At 44.2% G+C, this 21,589-nt stretch overlaps 1 protein-coding gene across 2 annotated transcripts in view; it reads right to left on the bottom strand.

Annotated features, from left to right (window-relative positions):
• SAMD10 (sterile alpha motif domain containing 10) overlaps nucleotides 1-21,589 on the bottom strand; it is a 410,349-nt gene that overhangs the window by 254,062 nt on the left and 134,698 nt on the right. For both annotated transcript variants that reach the window (XM_069650844.1, XM_069650845.1), the window contains exon 2: nucleotides 12,724-12,902. In XM_069650844.1, coding sequence (XP_069506945.1) covers nucleotides 12,724-12,902 — 179 coding nt within the window. The remainder of the gene's footprint in view (nucleotides 1-12,723; nucleotides 12,903-21,589) is intronic.

The following is a 21,589-nucleotide window of genomic DNA, read 5'->3' as shown; positions in this document are numbered from 1 at the left end:
TGACCTCTTCCGTGATTTCCAACAACACAATGATGTCTCTTCTTTTTGACAGCCACCACCAGCCCCTTGAAAAGTTCTGACCCAGAGCCATTTACACTCTTAATCTCTTAGGACAAGAGATGATTTGCCTATATCTGAACTGCAGGAACGCAATCACCAGTGCAGTCCTCACATCAGTTGAATGCGAATAAGAATCCATGCTTCAAAAGCAGTGCCAGCATTTAATCACAATTGCAAGGAAAACTAGATTGTGCTTAATGTGGCCTTTCACTCCTCCACCAATTGGCATGGGCACGCAAGAACAGGATTGGCACAGCAATAGGGTGCATAGCTGCACTTTTAAAAATCCCCAAAACATTATTGGGGGAAATATATAGAATCCCATTCTACAAAGAAAGCTCCTTAAAATGGAACCCCCCATTTGATCCGCTTGCTCCAATTAAGGCTAAAAGAGATGCGGGGCACAATCAGGCATTTTGTGGCATCTGCATTCCCCTTGAAGGCGAACTTAGAGTGGTGGGCCAAAGTAGTGATCGCCCAATAGAAATCACTTGTTAGGTATACAATGACCAAAATAATTCAGCTTCAAGGCAAAAAACATCAAACTTATAACAAGGAGGACAAAATAAGACAAAGCAACTGTGCCCCCGATGTCCATCCATCTATCCAATCACAAATCAAGATCATCACAGCAGAAGGTCCACGGATGCAGCAAGCAAACCCACTAGAAATACATACGCTCTGACGCGCTTCAAAAACATGCTCAAAGAAGGAGGCTGATGTAAGGTAAAGGATTCTGTTCCATCGACAGCCCTCAAGCCTGTTTTCCAGGGGTCATGTCCCAAAAAACAAAGTGGGGGGACTCATTAACACACCAATTGAATGTGGGGTCACCAGAAATCAGCATATTAAGGTGCACTCTGAAAAAAGTGGGGGAGCTTCTATTAAAAAAAGTGTGGGGACTCTGTCCACCTACGTGTACCCTCGACTTGAGCCCTGCTGTTTGCATTTTTCTATCCAATTGGTGGTGCAGGCACTGAGAGGTACTTACCAATTTTCTGTGGAAGATTGGAGTAATCAGAGGGAGATAAGTATGGCAGGTAGCAAGGGCCATTAGCCATGTGGGCCTTCCAAAGGACAGCCAGGGCCTTGAGTTTGATCTGCTCAGCTACCAGGAGCCAAACACGTTTTCACCTGTACTCTGGCACATGTTGGTCCTTCCTAAGACCACAGATCAGCCAAACCACTCTATTTTGTAGGAGCTAAAGTTTGAGGAGGCTTTTCTCTGGGAGAGCCATGTAGACACTGCTGCTGTAATTGAGCCGCAAGACGACCGCTGCCTGGACCATGGCCACCTGATGGCCAGGGCCAAGCAGAGGGCATATATGGGAAATGAGGTCGAGAGAGCAATTGATGCTCTTGGCGATAACGTTGAGATGCGCATTAGAAGAGAGCTTGTTATTAAAATGAAAGCTCAGGTTGTGAACGACTGCCACTGGTGTCAGAGAGGCCCTAAAGTGGAGTGCCAGGCAAAAGGGAGACTCTTAGATGCCTTTCCTAGGCCTGTCAGGAAGTACTCAGAATTTCCTACATGATATGATAGGTTATTTATAACGCGCTTAATACCCAGAGGTTTTTAAGCGTGGACCCGGGGATCTAACCTGTGTTGCTCTGTGTCGCCTTTCCAAGGCGAGCACGTTGCCCCTGAGCTATCCTCCTGAGACATTGAGGGGCAGCCAGATCTCTACCATCCAGTTATGAATATCCAGCAGACAATCCCTGCCTTGTCTGCTGCACTCTGATCCAAGTCTCTCAGGAAGTGCGTGTCAATAGCATACATCTGAAACCCCGTACCATACCCTTGATCGGCCCTGCCAGCGGCGTGGGGAGTTCAATGGGTGGGGCAGAGACAGACAGGAAAGTGTGGCCATGGTTCACCTTCCAAAAAGAGGTGGCTTGGGAGATGGGGAGAGGGTGGTGCAGGAGGAAGCCAAGGAGCATTGGCTTATACTGTCAGTTGAAGCCCATGTTCCTAGACTCCTAATTAACTCGCACCACTCCCCTCAGGTGCTAATGGCTGCTGTACAATTTCTGTCTTAATTTTCTAATGTTTATTGTTTTTCTGACCTGGATTTAAAAAGAACAATTTACCCTCAGTGGGGAGAATGCTCTAATAGCAATAATGCCCCCCTCCTCCAGCCATTACCAGGTAGTAATGTCCCTTGGCTCTCGTTAACGGCCCTCATTTCGATCAGGCCTATTAACTTGGGCCAAGAACTGTTATCACCTGGAAATTGCCTCAGAATGTGACACTACTGCTTAATTAGCAGCAGGGCTGGGGGTGTGAACAAATGGAAATGTTTGGAATGTGGGCAGTGTCTGCTGGTACAAACGTGCCTTCCAAGCAGGTTGCCGACACCGGCTCCATCCACTTGCCTCTTGCTGCCAGCATTTTCCCTCAAAGTAACATTTTGCTCACCTTGCATGTTCTCGTCCTCTTCTTCCTTCGCCACACTGTGCCGTACACACGCCTGAGTATCCGTGAAAAGAGAAAAAGGGGCTCTTTCTTGAGATACAATATTTCAGGGTACCCCTCGAAATCATCACATTAGTAATATTCTAAATCACTCAAGCAGCAAAACATCCAACAGTAAGAGTGCTCCATTTCCATATCGTCTAACGCCACTGGCTAAGTGGCTCCAACTCGCCCAGCATCGCACGGCCTCCTTTCAGGCACTGTAATTTCTCTGGGCTTGTATGTGCCCAGATGGGCAACTCTATGAATCACTGGCCTACTGTGTCCTGTGAGGGGTCGGAGTAAGGAGACCACACAGCGTTGGTTCGTTCACAATTGCTTTTATTTAAATGATAAAAGGGTTTGGAAAAATGCCTCCCGAGCCCCAAATCTATGAGGGGTTTCCCTGCCCAACAAAACGAACTAATGAGACAGTCCTTGTCAGAATGTCCAAAACAATGTCCACTGTCCTGTGTCAAAAACCCTAATCTGACCCTCACACTCAAATACTACAGTAACGACCATAGGAGAAAATAAAGTGTACTTGGCTGCTTTCCTGCAGCCTCCCTCCGCTTGGTTGTATTTGTATTTTGTATTTTATTTATTTACATGTACTAGGTTTCTATTTGAAAGTCCAGCCACTGGTATTAATCCCAAAATATAATTTACACAAAGTTACCAGAAAAACTTACTGGTTACTTAGTTAACCCACTATTTGGGGAAGTGATCTCCTTCCATGCGAAGTGGACCTCACAGTGCCAGGGGGACAATCCACATCCCCTGGTCTTTTCCTTAGGTTGGTGAATACTTGTTCAAATAGTGTCCCTTTGTCTGGGGCAGACTTACTTTGCTCGCCTGCTGAATAGTGTCAATTAGATTTCCCCACAATTACTGGCACAAGGAAGAGAAGTCGTCTTCTTCTCTTTATAGGTACAGATGGTGTATGCAGACCACGTCTGTGTTTTTATTGTTAAAAAAAAAGGTTATTTCACTCCCCTGTCCCTGTACTAGTTTTCTCCTAGTACTGGGGTTGTTGGTTTGTACAAACCATCAACTATTTATTATAATTCCCTATTCTTCTTTAACGTAATTAATGTTCATGTAGTCATTCAAACTCCACCCGGTACCTGTTACTTTCTTGTGCCACAAGATATCTTGTGCTGACAGGCCTCTCTGCCGGGGTGTCTCTTAAAAGTGCTTCACATCGCTGACATCAGTTAGCTCCGGTGACTTGGGATCTCCTAGTCGCTTTGCTGCAAAGATACCGGATTCCGCGTAAAACGGAGGTCAGCGACACTCGTCCGCAGATCCTTCACATTTGTTGTCAAAGTCCAGGTATATTCATGAACACCATCTGCACTCTGCTGACTTGTTACTTTATTGTCGGATTGATCCGATGCCTGAGACCGTACCTTCTTCTCGTGACAATAGGCGGTCTCTGTGCGGGACTTGATGCATGTGAAATAAAGAGTGGCAAGGCACGGGCAGTTCCGCGCTAACCCTCACAATGAGTTGACATGTCTGATTTGGATGCACCATGGCTCTGAGGCCTACGCATTGCACACCAGAGCTCCCTCACACGAGGGGGTGCTACAGCTGAAATCTAACACTGGCAATGATGGCGGATACGAATCACGCATATACAATAATTTTTTTCATTGCAAAAAATAAAATAATAAAAAGTACATTTTTGGAACCAGGCTGTACATTGCAGCGGCAAGCAACACAGGCGTATCATCCAGACCCAGGAGGGGTCTACATGGACCCAACTACGCAGTGCACATGACCTGCAGCGACATACAACTGAATCCACTAGATAAACTGCTTAGTAGGTGAGAGGGATTTTCCCCAGCTACCACCCAGTCACACTGCAACAGGGAATCTAGAGAGGGGAAACATGGCAGAGGGCACTTCCACACCCAGACCAGGCACCCCAGCAAGAATAGCGGCATCGCTCACCTCTCCTGCAACAGCACACGGTCAAGGTAGCACCACAGCAGTATTGGGCCCGTTCGAAACTTACACAGACCCCTCATCAGTTGGGCCTAGATGGATGATCCAGATACACAAGTTCCAGATGGCGATGGACTGTAAAGATTAGCCACAACGAGAAAAATTAGATCTTACCTCTTACTGAATGTGGGGGATGACTTGCTGCATATCTTCAACTCCTAAGCCATGTGAGATGGCGCAGACATATACCGCTCTGCAAAGGACGCACTAACAGCACATTTCATGCCACAGTCGAACCCTAACTATGAGACATTCAACTTTTGCACTACAATCCAGACAGAGGATGAGCCATCGATGTCTGTACTGCTTTTTGAGGAAATACCAGGTGACCCCACATAGCTCAACAGGGAATTTTGTGTGCCATGGGTACCACACCAGACTCTGGCAGTTGGCCCTATCCTGTGAGTTTGAGGACATTGAAAAAGAGATCAGACGCCATATCATAAATGGCATGAACTCTGAAAAGCTGTGATGTATAGTTCTGAGCGAGAAAGGCACCCCCTCGCAAGAATACTGGAATACTTACGCCAGAGGGAATTATCGCATGCCAGAACAGCTCACATGGGCACTACTCTTCAAAAATTACAACTCATTCCACCAACCACAGTGGCACAAATCACAAACCGCCCAGTGGCCAGAGAGGAAAACAGCAAACCTCACGCAGCCCCGAGGTGGCAACCAAGAACTCCTGGGCTGAATTAATGTGGTGGTGTGGAGGTGCACTCCATGGGAAGAGAAACTGCCCGGCTCAAGGCACCATATGCAACGCATGCGGCCATGGGGATCACTACGCATGCATATCGTCGGGTTCACCCCAGCAAAACCAAACCCAACCGCCAAAAGCATATACCAGGAAGAATAAGCAGGAAAAACGCCACTGCCAGTCGTAGGAAGGTTCAGGACAATGCTCAACAGGGGAGAAAAGGAGATCAAATCCAAAGGGCCTGGTCACAGAGCATTTTCCTACAGGATTGCACCATTATAAAATGCTTCTGTGAATCAGCCCCAAAGTGTATTTCGTCAATGCGGGCATAGAATGCCTAATCAGTTGGGAGTCCACAGAAGATCTGTGACTGCTAAGGTTCATCTTTGACATTACAGACTCGAATGAAATCAATGATCTACTAACGAAATGACCCTGTCTCTTACGGGGCACAGGATGCCTGAAATGAAAGTTGGTCAAACTACACATTGAGCCAACAGTGCAACCCAGAGCGGTACGACACAGGAGGACCCCGTTCCACATGCGGGAGCTAGTCGCTGAGGAGCTACAAGAACTTGAAGAAGCAGACATTATCGAACCAGGGGCGGAGCCAGCCTCAAACATTTGGGTGGGGCTGGATGGCCATTTTGAAAACTGTTAGTGAGATGGGACATTAAATCTATTGCGCTACTGATTCCCCCCGTCCTACTGCCCCTCCCCAAGCCCAGAAGGCTGAGTAGATATTATGCCTTGCTCTGGCCCATTAGATGCATCTTTCACTCAAACTCACCAGAAGAGTAGCCAGGATTGTGTAACAAGTGGTGCCTGGAGCTAACATAGTAGGGCCCACACTAAGAAGAGCCAGCAGAAGGAAGGGCACTTGTTCTGCCCCAGCCAAATGCACACGAGTGACAGAGTAGTGAGGGAGGGGGAACCAATCAAGGAGTGGTTGTCCCTTGAAAATAGTTGCAAATAATGGGTTAAAATAGTGCAATAGTACACTTTCTATGATAAATTAGGTAAAAAGCCACACAGTCTGTACTGTTTTTTGAGGAAATACCAGGTGACCCCACATAGCTGAACGGACATGCCCACAGCTGATATAATGTATGAAACAATGCTTAACTCTTCAATACTTCACCACCCCAGCAGATCAGTGAAGAAACTAGACAAGGAGTGCACCCCCTCCAGGCGGGTGGCAGCCAAAGAGCGCATTAGCACCCAGCGATGTGCAAGGAAATCAAGGCACAATGTGGGGACCAGGTATTGGTGCTGAGGAATGCAACAAAGGCCAAGCTATCAACCCGCTATGACCTTGCAGCATGGAGGGTGATCAGGAGAGAAGGGACAATGATAACGGCCAGCAGAGGGCAGGAGACCATTACAAGGAATGCATTGTGGTTCAAGCGTCTCCAAAACGAGATGTGGACAGAAGATCAGAACCAGTCACAGATGGAGAGTGAAGATGCACAAACATCCCGATGCGGCACCGGGAGGGGAAACAGTACGGAGTCCTGAAACCATTGACCAAGCACAGGAAGAGGAGAGCCCCCCCGCCCAAAGGGCGAGCGTGACGAGGATGAAGCCGCAGAGGCGGTGCCATGTCAATGCTACAGTGGATACAACCTGAGGGTGGCCCGCGGCCTCTGGGTAAGCTGAGAGACTATGTGTGCTAATATGAACTCGAGTTTATCATAGGTGTAAAGTAATTTGTAAGATCTGAGAATTATGGAAAAAGAGGGATGCTGTGTACGCATCACATCACTGTGCAAGTGGGACATGACGCATGTGAAATAAAGAGCCGTAAGGTACCAAGCAGTTCTGTGCTAACCCTCACACTGAGTGGACGTGTCTGATTTGTATGCCCTGAGGCCTGCGCATGGCGCACCAGAGATCCCTCAGACTACGGTCAGCTCCAGCTGAGATCTAACAGGTTCTTCAGGGCTTATCGCAAATGTATACATGCTATGTCTGCAAACGCTGTCGGCAGTTGGACCCCTTGAAGCTGCTTTCAGTTTGTATCAAGTCTGTGACCCTGCTCAACACTTCTTAACATGTTCTTTAACTCGATGCCAGTGTCTATAAAAACAGAGGCAGCACCACTGACGAAAGCCCTGGTTTCTTCCAGCTCTGGGGCTTTCACAGTAGTTTTCCACCGGTCTTTGAAATGAAGGACCACGTAGGGAATTCTCATGCTGCACTCCAGCCCTCTTTACTTATCTTCGGCTTTTCTGACTACTTGAGTGGTCGATGGGGTCTTTGCAATGCCAAGGTCCAACGTCCTCCATAGGCTCCAAAGCACACAGAGACCTGTCGCTGTGCACAGCGCACCTGCTCTCCGGGCCCCTCACTATTTAAACCAGGGAGCTTCAGGGCATTTGTGCATCATCCTCTATTATCCACTCGGGGATGAGACCTCTGGATCAAGGTGACCATCTTTGCCAGCGAGCAAGCCAGGCCCCATAACCTTTTTTTATATCAAGTATACTAAAATTTTACACGCTTTATAACCTGTATTTACACATCACACATCTTAGTGTTGTGTCAATCTTAGGACCCTTACAATGCATCAGGGAGACAGTTTTGAATACCTCTGCTCAGTAAGTCGAGGTTTGAGAAGGTTATAAAGTATTCCAATATATTAATGCAGCTTTGGGCCCCATGTTACCAGGCACACCATCAATCTATCCCAGTGTTGTTTTGCCAAATGCATTTTGCATGTTGCTCATTGGCAGCCCATACTTGCAATGAAAAAAATAAAAATCCAAGCTTGCAAATTGCCGAGAGCTAATAATCCAGGACTGAGTAATGGTGCTCTCAATTGGATGAAGCCAGATAGACAGTCTCATGTTTTCCTTGTCCCAAGTCTCCTGCTTGATTCTCTTGGTGCATAGGGCCTGCATTTCCCTATGGAGTCTTTCTTTCATTCCTCTTGCATTCTTAGTCTTTGGTAAGTGCACTCATTTGTTTTCACCTGTGCCTGTCCACCATTCACTATATCTTGTCCCCCGGCCTCCTAGCTCTTGTTCCTGGCCTGTCCTCGTATCTGCATGTTACTTCTTGTTCTCCTTATTTGTGTATGCATTTTGTCTATCACCTACACAGTTTGCTTTCGCCACCAGAGGGCTCCCCACTGAGCCCCCTGACACTTCCATATATGACCTGGATGCCAGATTTGAGCAAATGGAGAGACAAAGAAGGGTAAGCGTTATTGCATCCTGTTCAAGAGCCCAAAATCTTCAGAATAGCTGTGTGCCTAACATCACTGTCATTCCCTTGTGTCAGGATGAAATTTGAGGAGAAAAAGAGAAGCAGTCTTTGGAGGTTTATTTGGACCCTAATAAAAACTGGCAAACAGAGATGGATGAAAACACATTGCGCTTGCCACTTGCACTAGATGCTAATAGGCCAAATTCTTACGTGCCTGGAGATAAGTTCAGCGACTGATTGCCAAAATAAAGTGGGAGGCACCTTTGCTTTATCAGAAGCGGTAGAAGTAAAGCCTGGTGCTATCCCATACGCAAGAGATCTGAGAACCACAATCTCATCAATCATCTAGAAGCTGCTGGAATCATCTGTGTTTTCCAGTTTTTTAGCAAATTGTGAATTAATCTCAGGAAAGGCAGAAAGACCCAGTGTCATCTTGTCAATCTCAAACCGACGCCAGCCAAATACATCTAGGTCTTCTCCATGCGCAAGGGGACGCGATGGTGTTTCACATATTCTTTGGTGGCAACAAAGGCGCCTTTTGGTCGGGCCACTGTTTGGCCATTTGACTCTCATTCGTGAGGCACAAAGACCATTTTCCTGAGATTGTCCACTTGGTTGTTCTTTTCAGAGCGGGAACACAGCAATGTGCAGAAGGACTAATTCCGCTGTACAAGCTACATGAGGGACGCCAGTGGGTGCCCTCTGCTTGTTGATAAACTACTGCAGTGGTATTGTGGATGAAAGTTAGCCCTGGTAACAGGAAGGCTTTGAGCCCAGATAAAAAACGTTCATCTCTGGAAGGTTGATGAGAAAAATCTTGCTCAATTGGCTGAGATTTTGGATCTCGATAAGCCCAGACTCTATATTAACAAGAGATAAATGTCCCGAGACCCTACCAACTTTGAAGATTCCACTTTACTTTGCCTCCTGGCTGCTTGTGCCGAGACAACTGTAAGTGGCTTCCCTGCATCCTGATGCAGGTATTTGGGACCACCAGTTCACAGGATTCAATAGCCCCCCTTTAATCAAAGGTGTGGTAATATGGTGAGTTCTGACATACCGAGAAGCGTTCTGTAAAAGCATAAAAACCTCTCTTTGAGAGAAAACCTACTTCACCCTGCCATGGAGGAACCCAGTGAAGGCCAGTTGTGAGCCAGAAACGGATATCGCCTTACTTTAATCAGGAAGACCCAAGTCAAAAGGTAAGGATGTCATGCGATGCAGAGTATTCAGAGGATGGCATGACTTCATGGTCGGGGCCATTTTACTGTGCAATTCTTTATCAGCGTTGACCTCTCTTCACTTTGCTCCCTACCCCCGTTGCACCTGCTGGGCTCCATCGCCTTTGATCTCTGGCTTCCTCTTCACAGGGGAGACCCCAGCGTTGCCTCCCCATTTTCTTTCTCGTGGGAAGATAAATCGCAAACAGAATGCCATGCTAAGATGACCTGACACCGGGCCTTAGCAACCAGTTGTCCAAGTATGGTTAGATGTGGGCACTGCAACAGCTCAGAAAAAGTAACAGTCCATCTTCTGCCATGACCTCGGTCAAGAAGCAGTTTGCCCAAGTCTGAGCAACCTCCTGCGTGGGTACCAGATGGTAATGAGAAAGTGGCATCCCTTAGGTCTATGGAGAAAAGTCACCTGTACAGCTTTAGAGCCTATAATAGTCTTGGCACAGTCACCATCATGAAGGACTCTTTCGGAAGATGTAGAACAGGACGAGTAACTCATCTTTTATTTGGCCTGTACACGACAATAAGGCAAGATTAGAAGCGCTAACTGATCTCCCCAACCTCAAGTAGCAGCCCATTGAACATTAGATGAAAGTAGGGTGAGGGGAAGGAGGAAAAGAAAGGCAAGAATCCTGGAACTATGATAAGGAGCCTGGGGTGCTGTTTCACTTTACACTATGTTATGTTATGTTACTTTGCATTTATATAGCGCCTTATGTATTATTGGTATGATCTCAAAGCGCTAGTAGGTTGAACGCCCTCGGGAGCCATAGTTCAAGTCAGTTGAGAGAGAGATGGTCATAACGTGCGTGGGTGCACCGGATATGTGTGCAGCCGGTGTGGCAGTTGCATGATAGCTGCTTCTTAGCGGTAGGTGTGGTGATTGGGAGGTCAGGTATATGTGTTCATTCCGGGGGGTTGACACCCAGACTGATTTCCGGATGCGTTAGGCCTGAGGAGAACGATTAAGCTGGCTGTGTGTGCTCAGCTTGCTGTATTTAATTAGGATGATGAGGAGTATGTGGCGGATGCTAGTTTGAGAACAGCTATACCGAATGTGTCATAGTATCGCTGTGTTCTACTTGAGTGGTGGTGTATAGGAGAGAGTAAGTGTGGTATTGTGATATGGTGGTTATCAGTAAGGCACTTGAGATCGAGCATTTCATCTGTACCATGTATTCTATCTGTTTCATTTACTCTGTCTGTTCATTCCACTTCGTCTGTTCATACATTTCGTCTGGTTCGTCATTTAATTTACTAGTCTTTCCATCCATTCCATCACTCGATCCTTCATCCACATAAACTAGTCTATCTATTCCGTAGTTCCATTTCATCCTTCCCATCTGTTTAGAGTGTTCCATCCGTTCCATCCATCCAATTCATTCGATCAGCTCAATATGTTCCATCCGTTCTATCCGTTCCCTTCGCTCTATCTGTTCCATCCACTACATCCGTTTCGTCCACTCCCTCTATTCTATCCACTCCATCTGTTCTATCCATGCCATAACTATCGCACCATCAGCGTGGCCAATTGGAAGAGCCGACTGATGCTCTGCCCCATCTGCTTCAGGTAAGCCCAGCCGGGCTGTTAATTTTTAATATGGGCCTCATTCCATTTGCAAATAGCTGCCGCCATTTCCCAGCACTGGAGTGTCTTGTGAGACTTTCCGGAGCCCGCGCTGTGCACTGTTGATTGGCCGCTGTATGTGCCTTAGGCCATTCCAAGGAGTCCGCAGGCAAAGTCAGCCCCCTAATCATGAGACAGGATGCACGCCCCTCACCATTAACTAGTGAGGGGCGCTCTTTGACCATAAGAGTGGAGTGGTCAGTTCTGTGTATTTGGCTCCACTGAGCTGGCAGAAGGAAAGAAAAAGTTACATGACATTTGGTATTTTCGCATGGGTCCACCAGCAGCCCAAGGCTGTGTGAGGAGCACCCGTTTTTGAAACTTCAGAAATCGGTCTTGCCCAAGACATGTCTACATGGGAAGGGCCTCCATAAGGACCAAGCAGGACTGAGAACAAAAGACATCCCATCCTGGAGCAAGTGAAGTTCTTTTTTCTGGTGCCTCAGATGTTAGGCAGGAGGAAGAAACACACACATGCATGTGCTGTTTTGCACCACGTGATACGCCCCTAGCAACCATGCCTGAGCTGTGTTGCACCAAGTGATACGCCCCTAGCAACCATAATCATGTGGCCACAAAAGGAGCTGATCATAAATATAGAAGGTTGCTTGCTTTTGGACAAGATCCTTAAAGGCCGGAAAGCCACCCCCAATGTCTCCAAGTCTTTCCACACTGCCAGCACTGCATTAGTATTGGCTTGCTACAGGTGGAGGGGAGCCTGTTGCATCTTTCATGCCTCACTTCTTTGCTTTCCTCCCTAGCTTTAGAGACTCCTTCAACCTAGCCATAGTGGCATTCCATGCTCCCTCGCCGTAGTGGTCTCCCTTCCTCCGAGTGGCGGTGTCCCCGCCTCCTGCCCATGGCACCCTCTGCTCCTCCTTAGCTCTGCTCCTCCTTAGCTGCGGCAGCCTTCCTAGTGGTGATTCTTCTCTATTCATAAAGGTCTCCCCAGTGTAGGATCCTACTTTGAGGTAAGAACCTCTTACACGTACCCGTTTTCTGCTGGTAAAATGTGCATGTGATCAGTAGGTTGCAGGTTTGCATCCTTTTTAGGTTGACTCAGCCTTTTATCCTTTCAATGTAAGAGGCTGAGAAAAAGAGTACCACATTTGACTGGGAAATAACAATTGTATATGAAAATGTCTATGTAATTCGTTTTTGTTGAACCGGCTTTGTAAATGACTGATTCGTTCTATTCAAGCTGCGGTGGCCTATCCTCCTACTTAGGCAATGCAGCCTCCCTTCCTCCACAGCCATGGGGAGCACCATGCTAGTGGTTTTTCAGGGTCACTGGAAGAGCAGGCGCCATCGCTTGTTCTCACCCGTGAACATCAGCCATTGGATATGAACCCACCTGCGAAACATCAGTTCCCGCCACTGAGCCCACTGGTGATGCCTCCCACATTGTGTCTGAACTGACCTGCGACATCTCGGTCCCCGGCTGCTGCAGGAGTTTGACTGTCCTGCCACCAGCTGTCCTTTGACCTCTTCCATCATGCCACGTGAGACAGCTACCTGCGTCTCTTCGTAGTCGGTAGTTCAGGTTCTCCGATGACACGGTGTGCTCCAAAAGGTTCCGACAGAAGCTGAAGTGAGCAGCTGTGGAGCAAAAAGAACAAGAAACAAAACATCTTTGTTATATTGGACAATGAATTGTAGCCCAGTGTATACACCAATATGGGACATACAGACCATTCCATAAACACGCCATTATAATCAGGCCTGGCCATATGATTTGCGGGGCAAGTGCAGCAAATTAAGTGGGGGGCCCCTTAATTTGCATTTGATAACACCACAAGAAGTGACATCACAGGAAGTGACATCACAAGATCATGACCACCACCTGTGTAGGCAGCAGCGAAAACATGGTAAAATATATATATATATATATATATATATATATATATATATATATATATATTCAGTGAAAAAACTTTGTTAAAGGGACGTTATGGTTAAGTTGCGCTACTAAAAACCTATGAAATTCAGTAAAAAAAACTTTGTTAAAGGGACGTTATGGTTAAGTTGCGCTACTAAAAACCTATGAAATTCAGTGAAAAAACTTTGTTAAAGGGACGTTATGGTTCAAAGTAAAACCGAAAAACCCCTGAAATTCAGCAGTTATGGTAAGATAAGCAACCATAACTCGCGCCCCCACCGTGCAATGCTAACACTAACACCCAGGACATCAAAGATGACATCACAAATGTCATTGATGAAATCCCTGATGACATCACGTGGCTGGCTCTCCCTTTTTTTTACTTTCCTGACATATCTAGGCCACATGATTTTCTTCAGTAACAATCAGGAGCTAAAAATTGTAAATTACTATATTCTTAGACTTATCCTTCAAGTATGTTCTTAGAATAATTCCCTTATGGTCCAGTCATATCATATGAAACATATACATAGAAGAAGTCACAACCTTGAAAGACAGCAATCCTTTTTGTGCATTAACATTGTCAGTAGATTTATCAGAACTTTCTGATACTTTTGATGTTTTTTTATTACTGTACTTTCCCTGTATATGCTCACATTTTTATATGTTGTACTCACACTATTTTCCTTAGGGTCCAGACACATCATGTGATCTCTCCATAAAGGTAATCAGTTAGGTTATGAACACTTTCTGCTACTATTGCTGTTTCTTTTTCCTACTTCAATTCCCTTGTATATATTCATATTTGTATGTGGTGTTGTCTCTTTGTGATTTGTGTATAATAATGCAATTAATTAGTAAGTGGGTTTTATTACCTATTATCACAAGTTTCACTGTATGCAAAACTCTAATATGAAAACAGTTATCATTTCAATATTCAACATGGCAAGCTTATGAATATTGCACCTCCATCATGTATGCTGCACACAATGCCTATGTTTCTACATGAGTACCTTAGTATACTGGATTGAAGTTAATAACAGAATGCTATTTATATCAATGCATAGCTTAATGCACTGATGAGCACTTGATATTTATTCCAATAATCTTTGACACTTTTTTTTTATTAACATTACACTAAGAATCCCTTGTACAGACTTTTCATGAAAGGTAAATGCACATGTGATGTCATCAGTGATGTCATCAATGACATTTGTGATGTCATCTTTGATGTCCTGGGTGTTAGTGTTAGCAGTGCACGGTGGCGGCGCGAGTTATTTTTCATAGTTTAGCGAGTTATGGTTGCTTTTCTTACCATAACTGCCTAATTTCAGGGGTTTTTCGGTTTTACTTTGAACCATAACGTCCCTTTAACAAAGTTTTTCACAGAATTTCATAGGTTTTTAGTAGCACAACTTAACCATAATATTCCTGACTTCATATACATGTAACATAGAACATACTAACCCCCTCGTAGTGATTTTCATGTCCGCGGACTACCGCCATGTCCGCGGACACATCGAAAATCTGAGCGTGGTGAATGTAAATTTAAATAGTGTGCCCCATTTCCCCTTTGAAGTTGGCTCTGAAAAGAGCAGTTTTTTTTTTACAGATGCTTGACAGACACCTGTTATTTTGTATTTTTTTTTCTTGTTTTTTTTTCTTACTTTACTCCTAAAATCTTTACATAACCTTCTCCAAAGCAACCCTTACATTCCAAAATAGAAAGGCATTTCCCGTAAAAGATAAAGAAATGCCATCTTCTTTAAAATTAACGGCATTACTGGCATCAATATTCTCATTGTTACAGAAGAACATACCAGCTCTAAGCATGAAGGCACACATGCCTCGGTTGATGACACACCTAGCAATGTTTTGCTGAGGACAAAAAACTGAACTATTGTCCCATATTGCCCTAGGTAGTAATCCAGAAAAAAATACTTTCGCATTTGGAAGGATCTTCATTACGGCTTGAACCAAGCGTTCCAAATCAGCCAACAAAGTAGGGGCACTGATGTTGCCCAAATGGAAAGCACCATAGTGCAAAACTACCACATGCAGACTGTTCATCGTGGCCATATCCTCACAAACTTGTACAATTCCCTGTACATTGCAATCAGGCACAGTGCTCCACACCACCTCCACTCCTTTCACATCAAAGTTCTTTGCAACATGCCTCATTCAGCATACTGCTGTAAACCATGCACAAACATATCTCCGAGCACCAATGCCCTGACTTTCTCCACTTCTGCCATCTTCACCACACACAGTCTCTTTCAACACAAATCCACAACCTCGACATCTGATTGGCTGATCCGTACAGTCTTCTTTCCATGTTGGATTTCCTGGAAAAACCCAGATGTAGCACGCCCTGTCCACTAACAGCCGCGGTGTCCACCTTACTCTCTGTGCCATTCCCTCATTGCATACAGCTAAGCAATCACACAATACGAATAACGTCCTCAGAACACCCCCATTTTGTGAATTTTGGAACATTTCAGGACAATTATCATTTCATTATTCAACATATTAACATTACAAATATTATACTTTCATCTTGTACTCTGCACACAATGCTATATTTCTCCATTAGTAGCTCAGTATACTAGATAGAATCCCATAATACAATGCTATTTATATCAATGCATCGTTCAAAGCACTAATAACGGTATGATATTTATTGCAATATCCTTGACACTTTTTTCGCAACATTATAATAAAAATCCCTAGTGCACAAATTCCATGAAAAGTACATACACATGTGATGCCATCAGTGATTTCATCAATGACATTTGCGATGTCATCTTTGATGTCCTGGGTGTTAGTCTTAGCAGTGCACGGTGGTGGCGCGAGTTATTTTTCATAGCTTACCATAACTTGCGATTTTCAGGGGTCTTTCAGCTGTCCTTAAAACCATAACGTCCTTTAAACAAACTTTTTTTAATATCACGCAAACAATATACAAACATGTCGTGCAAAAACCAACTTCTCACAGATGGCTTTACACAGAATGTTGCAAAGTAAGAATTTATGCTCGTTCACAGTGAAGGTCAGCTGCTTCAATTTTTTTCTCGGGCCCCGGAGAGGCTCACGAAGCGGACTTTAAAGTTGTATTGTGTTTTGACCTTGACAGACAGAGATTGTGATGAAAGACTTCTCTTGAAGGAGTGTTGCTAAAACGTAAGAGAAGATAAGGATGAAATTTATGAAACGAAACCACTTTTAGATATTATATCACTATGCGAAGGTTGGCACACGCGGAGTCGTATTTTGGGACTGCACCACTCGTAGACAATGGAAATTGCAATTGTACTGTAAGTAACCCTTTAAATTATTTTATACCAAATATAATTACAATAGCGTAGCATTAAAGACCACTCAAGTTGAACTTGTTCGTTGAAAGTGGCATAATGTTTTCTACCCCGCATTATCACTGCCGAATTGATCCCCTGTTGTTTAGAGGGCTCTGAAAAAGGCAGACAACACAAGGTGGGGTATAAATAATTTAAGCGGTCTATAGGCTGTCTATAGGCGGTCAAGCGCTCTACTCGCTGTGCCACTTCACTGTAGCCTGTCAAGTGGCACAGCGAGTACAACGCTCGCTTTGACATCCGTGCACAGCTTGCTAACGCCAGTTCGAATCCCGGCAAGGCCAAACTCAGCCTTTCATCCTTCTGTGGTCGATAAATGAGCACCACACACCGTGGTTAATAATAAGCACCGCTTAGATAACAGGTATGTGGCCCCATTTTGCCTATGTCACGATTTACAGACTCCAGCGGATGGGGTCTTCAACTGCCAGGTGCAGGTCCAAATATGCAACTTCATGACCCTCAACATTTTATGGGACAATCGCCAAGGACCAATATGCCCTTACGCAGTACTAGCGGCTACAAACAACATACCGACCAATAGGGTGGTCTAATGGCTCGTTTTTGGAGCAACCTTCCGATTATCAGAGCGACCATTTACTGCTTTCATCATAAACCAACAGCCTATCTACCGCAAAGGAACAACGCGTGGCTCCAAAAAAACTTTTGCTGATCGACAGCAGAGACAATATATTCACTAAACATTTCATGTGAAATAAATGTACTTTACCAAATGTACAATCCTGCTGTTTACTTTTAAACCCCAGTTTCATATTCCGAATTGTGGCACACTGAGTTGTAAGCTGATCTAACACCCTCTGTACCGCAAAGGAACATTGCGTGCCTCAACATGAACTTTTGCGGATCGACAACAAAGACAAATGCAAATTGCTGAATATTCTCTAAACATTTGATGTCAAATAAATGTACTTTACAAAATGTACAATCTTGCTGTTTGCTTTTAAATCACTGTTTCATATTCCGAATTGTGGTGCGCTGTGTTGTGACATAATATGTGTTGTCTTCCGGGTTCTGTGTAAAGTCACTTAGGACTGGAGAGGACTGGGCGCGTTTGATGACGCACCCTGTAACGTCACGGAGAGAGGCGGGGAATATGAATGCTTTGATAATATCAGGCTTAGGGGCGGGAGATATGATTGAGTGTCGCAAAAGCAAGTCAGCCAGGTCAATAGCCCCAGTCATAGGATTATCACATAATGTCGGCGCACACCAGCCGGATTTATCGTTTCTTTAGTGGACAAAAAGTCGGTTGACGCCCATAGGAAATTGTACTATTAGCGGACAAAAGGAGTGGTCTTAAAACACTTTCACCCTGACAACGAACAATACAAACAACGTTCTCAGAACACCCCCATTTTGTGTAATTGCAACCATTTCGGGACACCGCGAGTGTTCTTAGAGCACATTCAACTAGACAGATTACAATACGGACAGCGTCCTGAGGACACCCCCAGTTTGTGTATTTACGAACAATTAAGTACACCGCGAGTGTTCATAGCTCATTTTTACCTTCCTTGCGAACAAAAATGACACATACTCCGTCCTCTAAACACCCCACCATTTAGTTTATTTACAAAATGTCAGAACAGTCGTGTTCTCCGTGGACAAATCAAACGGAACAAAAACGTCTAGCACATAAAAAAACAAAACATTGAACCTATCTCATACACCCCCACCCTCCCCAAACATTCTTACACACCAACACAGGGCACTAAATACAATTTTTTATCCACATTTCACTGCGCTGTACGCTGTCGACAACGAATAAAAGATGGCGGGCGCAACAGAAAATCTGACGCGCTGCACGCCCCTCGATGTCCAATCAGCGAACACGTCACATGTCCACGGACATGACGCAAGGCCATGGGCCAATCGGGGTGCTGTCCGCGGAGCGAACAGGGAAGTCCGTCCGCGAAGCGAACACAGACATCACTAATTTTTTTGCCTTACATTTTGGTCATTTTAAAAAAAACTACTGGACGGATTTACACCAAATTTGCAAAAGCACGCTTTCGGGACCAGGCCGCTGCTCCTGCCGCAAATTTGGTGTAAATCCGTCCAGCGGTTCGGGCAAACAAATTCAGAGTGGGCCATATACTTTTTTTGCAAAGTTTGGTGAGGATTCGTCCAGGGGGAGCGAAGTTATAAGCCACCCAAAAAGTGCTCTTCCTATGGAAACACCAACTTAACCATAACTACATGGCCACTACCGTGGCATGTAATATATATATATAAAGAATTTGAGAGGAGAATTTCCAATAACTACCCTAGCAAAGTATAAAAGGTGCCCACCTTTTTTAGCCCAACAATTTATAATGAAATATTCCAAAGAAAACAAAATCCAAACATGAGACATGCGCTTTAATGGCACTTTTATGAGTTCTTGTGGGTAAGCGTCTGCATTGGAAACATGACAACCTGGTATGAAATCCTAGTAGCTGAACACTTGAGCAAGCAAACTTTTTTTTAATGCTGGCCTCAAGAAACATGTATTGACTGGTGCCCTGTAAATCAGTACAGGGCCATAACCAGAGAGAAAATATTCCCTCCAGTGTCAAGGATGACAACCTCTCTTGTCACATACTTAGTAAATATTCATGGCTCACTTGCATGCTTCATATATAATGTGAGGAAAATGTTACATTCTACTTAAACGCTTTTTGTCTTGGTAAATATAAACATGTGGAAATAAGGAAAATAGCTGAAATGGTTTTGTGCAATATGTTTTATTGTGCTGGAGGAAGGCACATTTTTTAGGCAGCAAACTGCTGCTTTGCATGTGCTTTCAAAATAAAAATGTCCCTTTGCAGTTCTTAACACAACAATGGTCTCTTTAATAGGTCATCAATAATAAATTGCACCCACTTTAAACACTCTGCTTTAAGAAAGAAAGTGATCAGCAGTACATATGAGGCACCCCAGCGCCTATTGGGCCGCTGGGAGGGAGGGGTAGGGGGACGGACGTTTGTCTCTCCAGAGTCGCACCAGTAGGTTGACAGGTGACAAGATGCCTCACCTGAGAAACAAAAGGGAGCCAAACCTCGAGGGAGAACAGCCGCTTTTGAAAAAGATATTCGAGCAAGCAAGCTTCCCCTTCATCATGCATGCTGCAGCGTGTGCCGCCCGTGAGCTCAGGTAATTCCCCCCCCCCCCATCCCCAAAGCGCTCATGTTTGCCTTCAAAGCAAGTTAACTGTAATGAAGGGCAGACATTACGGCCTCCACTATGGCGAAAGTGTGCTATGCCACATGTGGATGAAAAAAAATCTATTGTGGGTTGTTCGAGAGATATCATTATCACGTTGATAATGCACTCAGTTTACAAACGCGTCCACATTTGAATATATAAATTACACAGCCACGGTAGTGGCTGTGTAGTTATGGTTAAGTTACTGTTTCCATAGGAAGAGCCCTTTTTGCGTGGCTTATAACTTTGCTCCCCCTGGACGAATCCTCACCAAACTTTGCAAAAAGAAGTATATGGGACACTCTGAATTTATTTGCAACGTTTGGTGAGGTTTGGTGCAGGGGGGGCAAAGTTATAGGGGGGGTCCCAAAACATCTTTTTTCCATATGGTATAGACACATGGTTTCCAAAATGTTACTTTTGTTTGGGTAGTATGTGTCCAATAAATTGTTTTTAAAATATCTTGGCTGTTGGGATCATGTTTGGCTATTGTTTCTATATCTTCGTATGATTTTAGAACTCTTTTTCTAGATTTAGCAGGACCAAGAATAAGCCATACTATATTTTCAGATTTTCCATACAAAGCAGTACCAGTTAAACAATCTGCTGCTTCATAGGAGCCACATTCTCTATGGGAGAGCATTTTTATGCCCAAGCTGTATAATTTCTGAGACAGTGTTTTGTCTGATGACAGGTCATTCCAGAGGTCTTGGAGCTCTGTTTTTCTGCTTTGGTTAAGTATGCTGTAACATATTATGCAACTGTAGTGGAATTGTCTGCAATGTACTGCACATCTATGTTTGCATTCCATAAGTGGGCAATGATTGCATTGTAATCACTGATATATTTTTCTTCTTCTGTTCTTTTTATGTAATATGTATTTTTAGGTGATTTACCTTTAACACTATGTCTAACTGAAGACATGAATTTGTTCACTTGACCTGTTTTTGTAACCGGTCTAGGGAAACCAAAGCAGTATTTGGTGTATATTTCCCTTTATTTTTGTATTTGCGACGACAATATTTGCCACATTTGTGTCTTTGAAATTGTAAAATTTGTGCATGAAGATCACTATTTGTTGCTTCTGATGGAATTTCAAAGTGATATATTTTTCAATAAACTGTAACACAGTGGCGCCATTGTCTTGACCAAATTTAGGAGCATCTTCAATTCATAAACGCATGTGGATATGTGGTGCTCCTCTGGCTTGGTATTCTTTTCTCCAAAAGAAGTATTGCACTTCTCCGAGGGGAGGAACAATTTTATTACAAATAATGTGTAGCAATGAAGCGATGGTGAAAATAGAACAAAGTTCTCCAGGTGTTAGTATATCTAATATCTATGTTTGTTTTTTGTTTTTTTGTTTGATATGCGTAGGAAATCATATAAATCTTCCCATGCATATTCTGCACAACTTAATGTAACAAACCAAGTGGGTGGGCCAAGGTTTCTTATCATACAACGTACATCTCCATGATGTCGAAACCAGTACTCTTTAGTACTACACATGTTTGCTAACAGATTTGTAATATTTGATTGTAAAACCTCATCTTTTTGTTGCACTTTTTGTAATAATTGTGTAGCTAACATATTTTGAAAGTGGGATCCTGATTTTAATGTGTGTGCAACTCCGTAACATAAAGTTGCTAGATCACTTTCAAAGAGTAGGTGGAATATGTATTACACATTTTGTCTAAATCTGGAATCTTCAGAATACATCCGTAATGAGCGGTATTCTGATGCTGTTATTTGAATAGGTCTATCATCGTACCTTCCTCCTTTGCCAGTAGGAAAGAGTAGAGGAAAAGCATGTGCTTCTATACTTTTTT

Source organism: Ambystoma mexicanum, chromosome 3p, assembly GCF_040938575.1.
Source record: "Ambystoma mexicanum isolate Mex_15411 chromosome 3p, UKY_AmexF1_1, whole genome shotgun sequence".
NCBI lineage: Eukaryota > Metazoa > Chordata > Amphibia > Caudata > Ambystomatidae > Ambystoma > Ambystoma mexicanum.
Note: the sequence above shows the minus strand (reverse complement) of the source record. Positions and strands in the feature narration are given on the sequence as shown.